Source organism: Centroberyx gerrardi, chromosome 10 (genome assembly GCF_048128805.1).
Source record: "Centroberyx gerrardi isolate f3 chromosome 10, fCenGer3.hap1.cur.20231027, whole genome shotgun sequence".
NCBI classification, from domain to species: Eukaryota; Metazoa; Chordata; class Actinopteri; order Beryciformes; family Berycidae; genus Centroberyx; species Centroberyx gerrardi.
In genome coordinates, this window is record NC_136006.1 from 3,843,511 (window position 1) to 3,858,335 (window position 14,825).

At 44.4% G+C, this 14,825-nt stretch overlaps 1 protein-coding gene across 1 annotated transcript; it reads left to right on the forward strand.

The window, feature by feature from the left end:
- Positions 1-5,855: 5,855 nt before the first annotated feature.
- LOC139912129 (putative ribonuclease ZC3H12C) lies at positions 5,856-12,142 on the forward strand. Its single transcript, XM_071899834.2, has 5 exons — positions 5,856-6,580; positions 7,540-7,679; positions 8,667-8,901; positions 9,991-10,097; positions 10,614-12,142. The coding sequence occupies exons 1-5, from the start codon at positions 5,856-5,858 to the stop codon at positions 12,140-12,142; spliced, it is 2,736 nt and encodes a 911-aa protein (XP_071755935.2).
- Positions 12,143-14,825: the final 2,683 nt, after the last annotated feature.

The following is a 14,825-nucleotide window of genomic DNA, read 5'->3' on the forward strand; positions in this document are numbered from 1 at the left end:
GTGGTTTAGATAGGTAAAGTGTGCAGAGAGTGACAGCAACACTGCCAGGGGTTTGATTCCCACTCATGCTACAAATGAGTACACTTTGTACTGTGAGGCACTTCGGACAGGAACGTCCACCAAACGGCATACAGTGATATCTTTTCATCCTATTAGACTCTTCTAAGAATCTCCAGATAGCAACAATACTGTTTATCCAGCGATCTGAAGGCAAAACCTGTTGGTGGTCTACAGGTTCACTCTGCAGTGCTGGAGAAGCACAAGCTTCAAGCTCCAGGTCTGGAATAAATGATTTTTATATAATTTCTATTGGGAGAGATTATGTTTGATTTCATTATACTACCCCTACTACTAATTTAATTTACAGTGTGGTAGACAGACATCCCAAATGTGTGAATATAGTGTCTTTCTCACCTGCACAGGTCACTTTTGTTGCAGTAATTATAGAAATTGAGCCTAAATCTTAATGCTTAGGCAACATTCAGGCCAGTAAATACCTTGAATTGAACTGAAAGTCATTTGTATGTTCAGTTCTCGCTTTCGTGTTTCACAATTTAGAAGATTCAGAGCTTTCAATAGCAGGAAATGGTTAAGAAATGATTGCAGTTCATTTTAAGACTGATATGGATTGCTTTTTGTTGCTTTACCAGCACCCATCTGCACCCCCCCTCCCCTCACCCCCCAGTCCCATTTTGTAAATCCATTATATTGATCATTTATCTTTTTTTTTTAAATTTTAGATCCAGATGTGCCTCAAAGAAATAATTTAACATTATTTTAGAGTTTCATTGCAAATTGTTTTTATAGACTCAGTCATACTGAGTATATATTAATAAAGGGACATGTAGCTTGTGCTGGTAAATACGCGGTTTATCGCTTTTCTACTGTCGTCATGCAACAGGCCATTCTGTAGAGAAGGCAAAATAATTTCCATTTAACACATAGAAGGAGTGCTGGACTTCCCTCCTGGTGCTGAAGGGTTTCATTCCAACATGGTACATAACTTTTTTTAGAAGAAAATAAACATTGCCCCCCTTGCCTTCCAGCTGAACTTTGTAAAAAAAACAAAAAACAATGATATTTTAAATCCCTAACTCAATTGATCAATAATATTGATGATTTTAGCCTCAAAATCTTAGTGTTTGAAAGGAAAATCGCTGATATTTTTTCCAAAATAGTTTGGTTATTTAGGATTTAAACTTGCTGTGTCACTGTCATATTTCTGCTGACTCTTCGAGAATCCCGTCTGGCAAACAGTGACTAAGGCCGGCGTGACTGCATTACCAGGGATCATCGGGTGTGTGAGTGTGTGTGAGTGTGTGTGTGTGTGTGTGTGTGTGTGTATTGTGCGAGGGTCTGAATAGCCCCAGCCTCCGTCTGTGCGCACCGTCCAGGCCGGGGGAACAATGCTCCCGTCGCAGGAGGACAGATTGGGTGGCAGCTGCTTTGTTGAAGGACAGCAAGCCAGACACACTTCTTCTTCTACACCCCCCTCCCCACACACACACACTCTCGCTCTCTTCTTTTGTGCCTCTTTTGTTGTTGGAGGACTAAATTATTCCAGTTCTCTTGTGGCATTCATGGAGGCGAACAGTGGAGCGGCAGCTTGGATGCCGGGGTCGGGTCATAAAGGGGCCCCGGCTTTCCGGTGCTGGGACAACACATCCAACACACTCTTACTTACAACTGTCCTGCTAACGTAGCACGTATACACTGTTATGTCCTCAAAACCACGGCTCGCTAGGAAAGAGGACACAACACACACTGCCAGTCAACAGTCTGGACCCACCTGACTGAATGTACTGTGTTCCTCATTCTCTTAAAGACATTTTGATCTAAAGGCTTCTGCTCAAATGCTTGAAATTAGTTTCTTAGACAAATATAAATAGTGAAGTTGATCCTATGTATGAATTTCTCTCCAAAGCCTTTGCCTTTCCATCAAGGCAAAGGGCGGCTTTAAAGAATCTAAAATATAAGATAGTTTTGATTTAACATGTTTTTGGTCACTGCATAATTGTGTTATTTCATAGTGTTGATTCTAAAATGTGGAAAATAGTAAAAATAAAGAAAAATGCAAGCCCAAACTTTTGACTGGTAGTATACAACCATACGACCCAAGCTTTAAAATGAGCAGAAATCATTTAATTTTTTTTACCAACGAAAATCACAAAAGTATTCAAAGTAAAAAATACAGTAAACTACAACAAGAGTTGCCAGGTCCAGAAAAACAGAACAAAAGGAGGGGGAAGCCAGTGGGCCGTCCGACCCGCTTTGTCCCCTTAAACCACCAAAACCAGAGAGTAAACTAAACTAACAAACAAAGCTGTGAAAACTGGACGACCCCCTACTACTTCCCCAAAAGGAAGAGAGAAAAGAAAATGACTGCAAAACAAAAATAAGCTACAAGTCTTTCCAAACACACCAGTCGTCTTTATAGGCCTGCACCCAAAGAACAGTCAAACGCATCGCCCTGCCTGTTTTCAATACTATTTCATCTACAGAAGCAGGTACTGTGTGAGCAGATTTGGAGTTTTAATTTAAAATTTGCTCCCGTTTTCCATCTCAGCGTTCATTATTTATTTTCCGCAGCTGCAGTGTGTCGCCATGTTGGAATAACATCACATGTCAGCCGACGTTAGGCTACTTCACCATCCAGACAGCAGAGAAACAGAAGTGTAGATGCTACCGCTTTGTGTAGAGCAGCGTAACAGGCAGCCAATCAGGAGCCTGTTTGATACTGAGCCATTTGCTTTGATTTGATTGGCTCACGATCAGAGAAAATGTACAGTGGTCAGTAGGGACAAAGTTTGAGATCAGGGAAAGACCAAAGACTGTTAACCAAAGCTTTCAAATGTTATCGTCTCTAAAAGTGACCTTATTGATTACATTTCTAGGCAGGTGGTTATTTCCGAGCCTGCATGCTTTCACAGATATTCCACACAGACACATTCACATATTCTGCAGAAATAGAGATTTGTTTGTGGTGTAAATTGGCGTCCAAAGTAGGCCGAGCAGGTCGACAGCCACTCCGTCCACGTCAGGACAGAAATTGATCCGTTTCATGATATAATCGAGCGTTGGGAGGCTATTCCTTTGTTCACGGCCTTCTCTGAAGATGTTTATTGAGGGAAATGACCGGTAGAAACAACCAGAAGAATGACCTCGCATTGTTCGTGTTTCACTTAATCTGCAACACAATGAACAAAAGCCCCGACGTTCCACTTAGGCACTATTATGCATCAAACAAACAAGAGTGAACTAGATCCAGGGATAAAGAACCTTTAAGTCAAGGGAAGCCTTTGTAAAGTAGAGATGTTTCAGATGTGTGTGTGTGTGTGTGTGTGTGTGTCCTTGATACAGTGGAAAGGGATGTGGGAGAAAAGGAACACATGTCCTTTTTTTTGTTTTTAAAGAGGTCACTAAGCAGTTCCCCATCACAACAGGTCCTTCTTTGTTTCAGTCAGTCCAGGGAGTCCCACAGTCCCACAGTCCCACACTGAGAGGTAAAAGGGCTTTCAGGACCTTTAGGGGTTCCTCAGAGGACCAAAGGAGAACCCAAGAAGATAATCCTTGAAGAACGCCTTCATAAAGGGTTCACCTCTATCATAGGGGGGTTATTTGATGAACTCTTCAGTGATATTTCTCTCTTGTGAAGGACACTGAAGAGTATGGAAAGAGATTACTGCCGGCAGATTGTGACTTGCATGGATTTGAATTTGTCATGCTCATACCAAACTGTTGAATTTAAAAATTGGATTGAACCGTTGATTTTTAAAAATGAATTTGTTGAATTACAGTAACATTAACTACAATTTCAAATGTAGTTTTCTCCCTCAATTTCAGTTTTCTCCTTTCAGACTGAGCTCTCTGAGGTTTTCGAAGAGTGAAAGTACAGAAAAGAGACGGACAAAAACTTCAACTAATCAGTGAAAACTACTACTACTAATAAAATGAATACAACTAGTGTCAGTAATTTGTTTTTGAATGACAAATTCAAATGCAATTCAAATACAAAATGCCTGCTGGCCTTTATCTCTTTCTACAAACCTTAAGTTTTTGGAGTGTAGAGTGAAGTTACTCTCATGTTCGATAATTTTGGGTACATTTTCCATTTTCCCCACTAATAGTTGAGATTAGGAAAGACGAAAGGCGACCTAATCCTTTGATCATTTGATTTCAAATTAGTTCTTGATCTGAAGCTATAGGAACATTCCTGGAAATAAAGTCATCTTTCTTCACCTCAGCTCCCCCAAGCCTACGCCCAATAAACCCTCCCTGAATACAAAGTGAGAGTTGCTGTATTAGCTTGGCACTGCCAATAGTCTGCGTGTTGAAAGATCCAATACTTGAACATACGTACTTGGTGTAATTATAGAGTGTCAGGTGGTTTGGCATCGTTCTGCCTTTTGTTTCAGAGAGATTGTTTCTTGGTATTTTGCCTGAAGTCTGATTGATGCTTCTCTGACAGTTGAGCTCACTGTTGCTAACATGCAAATCAGTGGAAGTGGGACGGGAGGTTACAGTTTTCAACTTGCCCTCACAGTCTGTCAGAGCCTGCTGTGTTCCAAGTATGGATCTGAGAAGGTTATCTCAGTTTAGTTTCTCTTTCTCTCCATCTCACTATCCTCTGCTGTCACTTTCTATCTCCCAGTGTAAGATTTTGACTCATGTTTTCAGTAAATATTTCTGTTGGTAGCTTGTGATGTTGGCGGTCCAGGAATCTTTTTCTGCTGTTGCTCTGCTCTTAAAAAAGTAAAATGATGCAGTTTGTGTTTCACCTTTCCCCTGCAGCAGGAGAGGAGGGGTAAACTTAATGCGTCCAGTTAGCTGCGAGGCTCAGCGTCTGTTGTTGTAGTTTTTTAAGCACTTTTTTAAGCACTGTCAAGTCGGTGTGTCAGAGTGAGGCTTCATCCATAATTGAGGAAGAGGCTGAGAGTCGTCTCGCTCAGCAGGTCAGCAGACACTGCTGCTGAAGAGCCAGGTGGACAGTCAATAAACCGACATATTGTAGGATGAAGTTATAAAAGGAAACTTGTATATGTAAAACAGTATAGAAACAAAGTAAAGGAGTATTGCCAAATGTTATCTTAAGAAAATTCTGACTCTAGTGGTGTGTAGATTCAAAAAGACTGTAATAACTTTGCAAAAAATGCGATGCACACTCATACGCAGTTTGCCAACCACTTTTTATTTTTTTATTTTGTGCAAGAATAAGCAGAGACAAGGTATGTGGGTGTGGATCTCATTTTTTGCAAATATGTAAGAAATAATTGCACATAAACAGTATATAGAGTAGCCTTACTCCAATATACTAACCTGTGGACAAGTATTGTAATGGGCAAGAACATTTTGTTAGTAAAAATCTACCTTATGTGTTTTCAAGGGTGTAACGACACAATGTACTGTAGCCCAAACTAAAACAAGGTGAGAGGTTAATACACTGGAATAGACTGTGGTGAAGTGAAGTGTTAAAGTGATAAACCTCCAGCATGTAGTTTGGAACCCACATTTTAACCACATAATCATCAGCCTCGGATCCTGCACCCGCCATGAAGTCATACAAGCTGTTTTCAACTCAACTTTTATGGCAGCCAGTGATTGATTGTGTCTGGATATTAAGCAACACAACCTCTAGACATGACTTGTCCCTGAAAACTCGTTACTCAAATCAAAGCACGCCTTCCTCTTCAATTGGCGTTCGAGAATATAACCCGTCACTTCTGGTCTCTCCCTCTCCCTCCAGCTTCCCTCCCAGGATCGGTCAGCCAGCTGTCAGTCATCAGCAGTAACGGTGGGGTCGGTCCGGTGCGTGGGCGGTCACGGCGGGCGCGGGGCTGGATGTGTGAGACGGCTTCATGGGCCTGAAGGACCATCTGGAGGATGGGACAGGCCGCACCCTCAGCCTGGGGCTGGACTTGGACTACCTCCACATGGAAGGCGCTGAGCGGCCGGCCGGGCTGAGCGTCACCGCTGGCTCCGGGCCGGCTGGAGAGGAGGCGCTGGGGGCCGGAGCCCAGGGGAGCGGCAGCAGGAACAGCAGCAGCACGCACTCCAGCAGCAGCAGCAGCAGCAGCAGCAGCAGCAACTGTTCTGAAGAGAGCGCCATCTCCGACAGTGAAGATGAACGGGTCCAGACTAACCCCCGCCCCCCCTGCCGAGAACCCTCCCCCGTCAGTCAGCCGCCCAGCCGGACCCCTGCGGACCCCCCGCCCCCCGCGGACCCACTCACCGACTACCGCACCAAGCTGGAGTTCGCTCTGAAGCTGGGCTACAGTGAGGACCTGGTGCTGCTGGTGCTGAAGAAGCTGGGCCCGGACGCACTCATCAACGACATCCTGGGAGAGCTGGTCAAACTGGGAACCAAGACGGAGATGGAGCAGCTGGGAGGAGGAGGAGGCGCCGCCGCGTCCCAGTCTCCCTCCTACTCCTCTCTGTCCTCGTCTTCTCTGTCCTCCTCTTCGGCCCGCTCCTCCTCCTCCTCCTCCCTGGACTCCTGCCGGCTGCTGTGCCCGTCCCAGCTGCTGGAGGACAAGGAGAACCTGCGGCCGGTTGTGGTGGACGGCAGCAACGTGGCCATGAGGTAACTGAGGAAACTCCTCTGACACATGTAGCCACGGCAGAAGGGACATAGCCAAAATGGAAGTGTAGGCCGAAGACTTCCTGTGGTTGACTAGTGGCTAAGTGGCTAACATGATTTTCCACCAACTGCAAAATAGTCTGTCTTCTGCAACTAAACAAAGCAACAAATGGAGTTGAGATTCACCTCTCTCTCACTAGGCAGCATAAGCTTTTACACGATTTGTACGTTTCTGTTATTTTAGAGCATTCAAACTTTCAGAAAAGACTTTGTTTATAATGATAGAACAACGTAGAATGAACCACCTGTTGACAGCAGCTGATCCTCCTGAGTAGGGAACTGCTGACATTTTTTCATTGTAGCCTGTGAAGCTGCAGCTAGCCAGCTAGCTACCGGAGCTTGTTCCCTCTGCAGGAGATGGAACATTCCAGCTAGATAAAAGCCTGCTGGGTAGTGTAGTTCGGTAACTTTGTCGTTCATGTAAATAATACCGAATGGATTTTTGTTAAATTAAGCCAAACGAGATGTGTTGATGCTGACATATTTCAAAATCAAAGCCATATGCTTTTTAGATTGCTGATATGAAGTAGCTCCCATACACCGACAGAGGGAAAACTCGACCAGAGGGTTGATGGAAATGACTTCAGCTCTCTATATTTTACATGCTTGCAGCACTGCTGTATTTAATTTTTTAAACACTGCTTGCATGCACGTTGCAGCTGGATTAAGTTCTGAATATGTAGAAACGCCAGTCTGACCAGTTCCATATGTTGGAGACCTGATAGCAATGTCAGCAAAATCAGATTTTTCTGCATCCATACCTGTCACTTCATGCATCGTGGCGTGATCAGATGATAAAAGTTGCATTGAAACAAGAAGTAACCAGTGGAAACGTAGAATAAATGACAAAAGCCATAAACAGAATTTAGAAAACTGACATTTTGGTTTTTTTTCTCTTGCAGTCATGGAAATAAGGAAGTATTTTCCTGTCAAGGTATCCAGCTGGCTGTTGATTGGTTCCTGGAGCAAGGTCACCGTGACATCACTGTTTTTGTGCCCGCCTGGAGGAAGGAGCAGTCGCGACCTGACGCTCTCATCACAGGTAACAGCCAGCAGTGAGCTGTTAAACTCATTTTGTGTCGTTACTTTTTACCTCCGCCAGCGGAGATGGACGGGGGTTTTGTTTTCACCCCGTTCCATCTGTTTGTTTGTCCTTTAGCAGGATTTCTCAAAAGGTTATCAGTGGATTTGCACAAAACTTTGAGGACAGGAAGAACTGATTAACTTAACATCAAACTTTGTGGCCAATCAGCAGACTCTCCATTATTGGTCCAATTAAACAACATGGAGGCACTGGAGAGCTCATTAACTGTTTAGACAGAACCAACCTGCTGATTTTTCCAACATTTGGTCCAGTGGTAGTAGGGCAGCGCTAATGGAAACTGAACAAATAATGAGCTGATTGGTCATGTGGTACTGTGATAATCGACTAAAATGCTTAAAAGTGGCTAGAGTTTAAACAGGCAGATCTCTTGTCCCATTCAGGTCCAGTCATGAAAATGTGAAACAAGTTGGTAATGGGATATTTTATTATTAACTTTTGGTGAAAATCCAATATGTGGAACTGGCATCTTGACAATTGCATAGTGTTGCTGGAGGTATGAGCTCTACTGAAGGCCTTTTAGATCATCAAGCACTGAGGTGTGTCTGAAATGGATCCAACACTAAAACATGCCCGTATCTACCATGGGAACTTCTGCTGCGAACAAGCAATGCTCCAATATCAGTGGAGGGAGGCAAAACAAAAAGGTAAAAAGGTCACTGCCATGGGAATGATAAATGAGTTTAATGAAGAGTTTCCTCATGCTCAGACACGTCTCTTATCACACCACATCACCGCTGAGGTTAGGAATCTCTGCTGAGTCAGATTAAATAAACGAAGGTAAAGTATAGTTGAATGATGAAGCAGCAGTTTGGCAAAAATGCAATAAAAAGTGTTACTGCTACAATGGCGGCAATCGCCTGTGGGATTTTATGTGATTCTTACTTCTGAGTCACAGTCTCCTCACCTCTCTTTCTCTTTCTCCAGACCAGGAGATCCTGCGGCGACTGGAGAAAGAGAAGATCCTGGTCTTCACTCCGTCTCGCCGTGTGCAGGGACGCCGCGTGGTTTGCTACGACGACCGCTTCATCGTCAAACTGGCCTACGAGTCGGACGGCATCATCGTCTCCAACGACAACTACCGCGACCTGGCCAATGAGAAGCCGGAGTGGAAGAAATTCATCGATGAGCGTCTGCTGATGTACTCTTTCGTCAACGACAAGTAAGGAAATCCCTCCAACGCTGGGTTTAGCCACGGAAGAGTTGATTTAAGGATAAGGATGCACTTTATTGATCCCCTAGGGGAAACTAGGGGAAAATACTTAATTAATAGAGTTTCTCTGTAAAGAATAGGGAAAACAATAAATATTGCACATTCCTCTGGGAAGCCCATAATAGAGAAATGATCATTCTAAATAATTAAATTGGTAAGATTTTGGCCTTTGGACATTTAGGCTTTTATTCATCTTTCATGAAGTGGAAAATGTGTTGTAGACCAAAGAAGCTATTTTATCTTTGATGCTACGCATTATCCATTAAAATATACTTTTTAAGACTTTTTTCAAGGGAGAGTCTTGAACTTTTTTGGTTTACAATATTCAACATGAACACTGGAGGCCAAGGCAGTGTTCCTCCTCTATCTGGAAAATGCATTATTGGTTTTGCAGGGAAATTTGCAAAGCATTGTCTAAGTTAAAGCATCAGCATTCAGAGTTAAAGCATCAACATTCAGACTAAACATCACAGCCCATGTAGGGGATTCCTGATGTAACCGAGGACTTCCTACTAACTGATCAGAGGGTTTCACTTCCTCTTCGCCGGTCTTTTGAACTTCATTGCTTCTTTCTACTGAATTATATGTCCTCTCATCTACTCGCTCCAATTACTTAAAAAAAAAAAAACATGCTATCTCATTCTAATTTAAGCTTATTCTACTGTTGCTGTGTCGCTCTGTCAATTAAATACCTAAAATGTAAATGTAAAGATATTGTATGTAGAGCTTGTATGTCAGTTCAGCATTTAAACACACTGTAAAAACTAGGGGGGTTCATTGAGCACCTGAGATTATTTGAGATCCAAATGAACACAATAAGCACCTTAGGATTCCACAAAATATCCCAAATCTGCAAAATATTCTTCAAAGAGCCCCCAAGGGTTAGAGGTTTGTGGAAGTGCCATCGGGGTTCATGAAAGAGTTCTTGTAGGAAACTTGTAGCTTTGTCATCTGTTTGCACTCTGATGAGCCCTTAAAAATGTCCTTCAAGCCCTCTTGGAATTAATGAAATTTTTGATCTATTAACTGTGTGTTTAGGTTCATGCCTCCAGATGACCCGCTGGGCCGCCATGGACCCAGTCTGGAGAACTTCCTGAGGAAGAGACCCATCATTCCTGAACACAGGAAGCAGCCGTGTCCTTATGGTAACGAACGACACTTATCTGCCTTCTATTTTTGTCAGTGGAACACCTCAAGTCCTTGAAAAAACAGAACACAATACTTATATATTGCTAGATATATCTGTTGGGTATTTCAGCGTAGCTTACAGTAGCAACATGTGTCAGCAGGGCACATGGTGAACACTCATCAATGTATTGAAACTGATATAAAATTAGAAAGTACTGGTATCTGTGATGAGATGGTTTGCGTCATTACCTTGCTATCTTTTTTTCTCTTAAGGAAATAATTGCGAGATAACTGCTTTACTTCATTTATTTCTCTGGTTTATCTTTCCAAATGATCCTATATCATGTCACACAAAATCTTTGCTCTTGCTCTATTCCACTGTTTCCTTGCTAGAGAAGATGAGTTTGTGCTACTGCAGTAAGATGAAAACAAATATGAAAAAAGAAGAACAAATACTGTCCACAAGCTAAGAGGCTATTAAAATTGCACATTCTGGCACATTCATGAGAAACTCCCCTGTTTTCTCCCATTAGGGAAAAAGTGCACCTATGGCCACAAGTGTAAGTTTTACCACCCAGAGAGGGGCACCCAGCCGCAGCGTGCCGTGGCTGATGAGCTGCGAGCCAGCGCCAAAACTTCATCAGCAGCTTCCAAAAGCCTGCTGGAAGACGCCCTGATGGTGAAGGGCCACAGTTTGCCTATTGGCCAACCGGAAGGTGCAGCAGAAGCCGAGCCTTGGCGAGGCCCTCCAAAGAAACAGCCGAACCCCAGCCCTCGCAGCTACTCCTTCAGCGACCTCCTGGAGGACAGACTCGGGGTCCGGACCAAAGCGGAGGCCCGCAGGGGAAGCAGCAGCAGCAGCAGTAGCTGCAGCAGCAGCATCCTGGGGCTTCCTGCTCCAGGCGGGCCGCCCTCATCCGGAGGCCAGGACAGATGGGACCACCCTGGGGGAGGGAGCTCCAGGGCCACTGGAGCCTCAGGAACAAGCCTGGCTGAAAGTTACCCCACATGTGAGTCCCCTGAGCTGGGCTACAGCTCCCTGATGAGGGCCTACTCCAGCCTCAGCCTGGTGGTGCCGCAGAGTCCGGAGCGGTTCTTCCCAGCCGACCTGCGAGCCGGGTCGCTGCCGTCGGACTGTAGCAGCGAGGGCAGCGTCAGCTCTGACTCTTTCTCCCCCGACCCGCTGTTGGACGACGGCCTCAAGTGCCACCATCACCACCACCACCCGCACCACCACCACCACTGCCCCAGCCGGTACCCCCACCCTGCCAGCCACGTGTCCCCCGGTCTGGGCCAACACACTCCTCATGGTTATTCCCTGCCCCAACCACGGAGACTCTCTGCTTTTGGCTTGGAAGACCCTCCATCCTCCCACCCCTCTCACCCCTCCCACCCCTTCAAGCCCCCTTCATCCTACCTGCCACCCCACCTTCAGCATCCCTCGCTGGGTAGTTGCCCTGGGGAATACCCCTCCCCTCCAGTACCTCCACCCCAGACCTCCACTCCTCACCCCCACTCTCAGAGCTCCCCTCTGGGCCACAATCTGCTGGGCTCCCCCTGGCAGGAAAGTGGGCTCCAGGACTCCCGGGTGTACGAAGGGTCACCACTTCATTCCCGGAGGAGCTATTCTGGGCTAAACCAACAGCAGCAGCATCTGATGAGCTGGGACCCGCACTACCAGCAGCCCCCCCAGCCTCGCTACGAGCCTTTTCCCTTCCAGAGCCCTCCGGAGGTCCGCGAGAAGTCCTGGCCCTCGCCGTGGAGTAGACGAGCTCATTCCTCACCCGTCGGCCATTCCGCATCCCGTCTACCACCGCCTCCTCTGCCGTCCCTCCCGTCCCTCACCGCCCACAACAACCACCACCCACCGTCCGCCCCCAAGCACCAGGAGCCGCCCGCCTTGGGTCGATACCAGGACCTGAGGGAGAAGGTGTTTGTTAACCTGTGCGGCATCTTCCCTCCAGATTTGGTGAGGGTGGTGATGGCCAGGAACCCTCATGTGATGGATGCTCAGCAGCTCGCGGCGGCCATTTTGATGGAGAAGTCGCAGCATGGCTACTGATTACAGTCAGTGGGTGAAGCTACGGTTATCCGCTGACCTGGGCTCACTTTTGCAGGTTTCCCCCTTGCAATTATAATAACAATTAAAGTCAAGCTGGACCTCCAAAAAGTCCAAAAAGCACAAGACATGAAACTCCTTAAGCTGTTGATGGACTGCTTATAGCCCTCTTAGCTATTACGACTGGATATGAACAGTCTAATACCGAGAGCGGAGGTGCTGTAATGGCATTTTCATTCCAGGGAAGATGTCTCATTAATTTTAATGATATTTTTGTAGAGGAAAATCCCAAAGCTGCCATATTTTTCTATGAATGTGCCTGCTCCTTCAGCACTTAAGATCAGGATAGTGTGTCCATGGTAGGCTGTGGTTAAATGTGCATGTTTGGGTCGTTTTGGGAGAGACAAGACACCCATGTACTTTAGGGAGGCTTTATCTGTGTTTCAAGGGTGACTGTGTTGTTGTTCATCTTTATTTAATTTATTTGGTACATTTTAAGTTATTTTCCATAGTTTAAAAAAAATATTCTGCTGCGGCACTTTTTTTATTATTGTTGTGTTTTCTCCTTAGCTTTGTTTTAATTTTCGGCAATCATATCAGGGTACGAGGATAGCTCGAATTTGTACTTTCTGTTTGAGTGAAATACCTCAGTTTTTCCAGTTACTGAGATGACAAGATGGGGTAAGATCTGTGATTCCAAAACCGTATTCAGTCAATCATGAAATTTCACTGCCACATTTCAAATACATTCCTACCATCCATATATCGAGCTTGAATTAGCTCAACGGACAGGTCTAGGGTTTTTTTTTTCTACAAACAGGTGGCAGATGCCAGCAGTTGCTGTGGTGAGATTTGATGGATTTCCCCTGTAGGGAAGTGAAACGCAGGCGGCAAACCACAAATGAAGGTCTCAGAAACTCCACTCGAAAACCCCACGCCGTTGTTCATTTCCTCTGCTTGGTTAGCCCTGTCAGCGGACTTCACAGTTTGTGAGGTTTCAGTACTGATTTAATTTTATTATTATTTTTTCATCTGTCCTCAAACCACCATATTAGCCATTTTTAAATCATATCAAGATGGCTGTTGAGGGCGTGGTCATCAGAAAAGATAGTCAATATTATTTTTTTGTTTTTTAAATTTAAACCTATGTGTTAATTTATTACTGTCATTTTTTGTGATGTGTGTGAATGTCTGTGGTGTTTATATTGGAACAGGGGGTCTCCTTGGTCGGGTGTCACCATTAGAGAGGGTTTAGCAGCCTTGGACAGGGTATTTCTGAACTCTTTTATTGAATACACTGAGTAGTTAGTCAGGCATGAATTGGGGAAACACCCTCTATAAAAGGGAAATCTTCCTGTACACCAGACACTTAATATTATGGGCACTAGTTGACAGCAGTGGTAGCACCAGCAGACTGAAGTTTTAGTTCTACAAACATTTCTCTGGAGGCAGAAATAATCTGATTGGTTGAGATAAACCTCAGTGGGCGGAGCCAAAGAACCATCGTTTTCTGGTTAAATATTACTAAAAAATATAAATGGCAATGACTTCTTTTTTTACATATTTTCAATTGACGAGCCAAACAACCCCAGTTTTTCAGAACGCAAGTTAGCTAGGAAGGAACTCTGGTCAAATTATTTTTAAAAATATACATGCTAAAGACTTTTTTTCATTCATTCATGACCATGGCATTCATTATCTTGGTCAGCAGCTAGCTAACTATCTTACCTAGCTAGCTATATGCTAGTATGGCTAGTTTGAACTTGAAGGTCAGCTAGCTAACTAGCTAACCTAGATAACTTAGTATGGATAGATTGTATTGTTTCAGTTAGCAGCAGAGCGCTAGGCTTCATAATATTAGCTTCCTCCTCTCTTACCTCTTGTCTTTTTCACTGAGCTTCAGTCTAATGTTACCAAGCCAGAAAACTGTGGTTCTTTGGCTCCGCCCACTGAGGTTTAACTCAACCAATCAGATTATTTCTGCAAGAAACACTTGTAGAACTAAAACTGCAGTCTGCCTCGCACCAGCTCTAGTGGCCAGAGGACACCTCTCTTTGTTGATACAAATTGTATCATATTAACTTAAACAAGATCATTGTTTTATATGAGAATATTTATACAAAAAAGTATTTTTGAGTATATGTGGCAAACTCTGTCACATTTGGTACTGTTAGCCTATAATATATTTATATGAGGGGGCATTTTTATTTTTTTTCAAGTTCTGGAGAGAGAGCATCAAATGCATTTTTTTAACCACTGGATTACAGTGGTTGAAAAGCGAAAATAGAAACAGCTAATGTTATTGTTTGTATTGTCGTTGAACTGAAAGTGTGTTAAAGTGCATGGTGCTGTGTCGCTCAGTGGGCGGGGCAAGGCACTAACCCTGCCAGGGTTAGGGGTTCGATTCCCACTTGGGCCTGCCATGCTAAAAATGTATGCACATGTGGTACTGTAGGTATCCACCAAATGATGTTCTTCTTGCTCATATAACCGGGGGCCGATGTTCACTCAGGTCTTTACTGTATACTGAAGCTGGGAGCTCCATACTCCACCTTAGAGATGTATTTCAGAACCTCACCTCTGGACCCAGAATGGGTTGTGGTACTGTAGTAAAAAGTAAATGTAGCAATAGGTTTTAATAAGCCTGGGTCCCAAAGCAAGACTAAGCGTGTCAAGTTTGTGTCCC

What these genes read in the sequence shown, in the direction of transcription:
- LOC139912129 (XM_071899834.2), top strand. Translation starts at nt 5,856, where the DNA reads ATGGGCCTGAAGGACCATCTGGAGGATGGGACAGGCCGCACCCTCAGC. An exon ending in GGCAGCAACGTGGCCATGAG is followed by an intron (nt 6,581 to 7,539) that starts GTAACTGAGGAA and finishes TTTCTCTTGCAG; the next exon opens with TCATGGAAATAAGGAAGTAT. An exon ending in GAAGCAGCCGTGTCCTTATG is followed by an intron (nt 10,098 to 10,613) that starts GTAACGAACGAC and finishes TTCTCCCATTAG; the next exon opens with GGAAAAAGTGCACCTATGGC.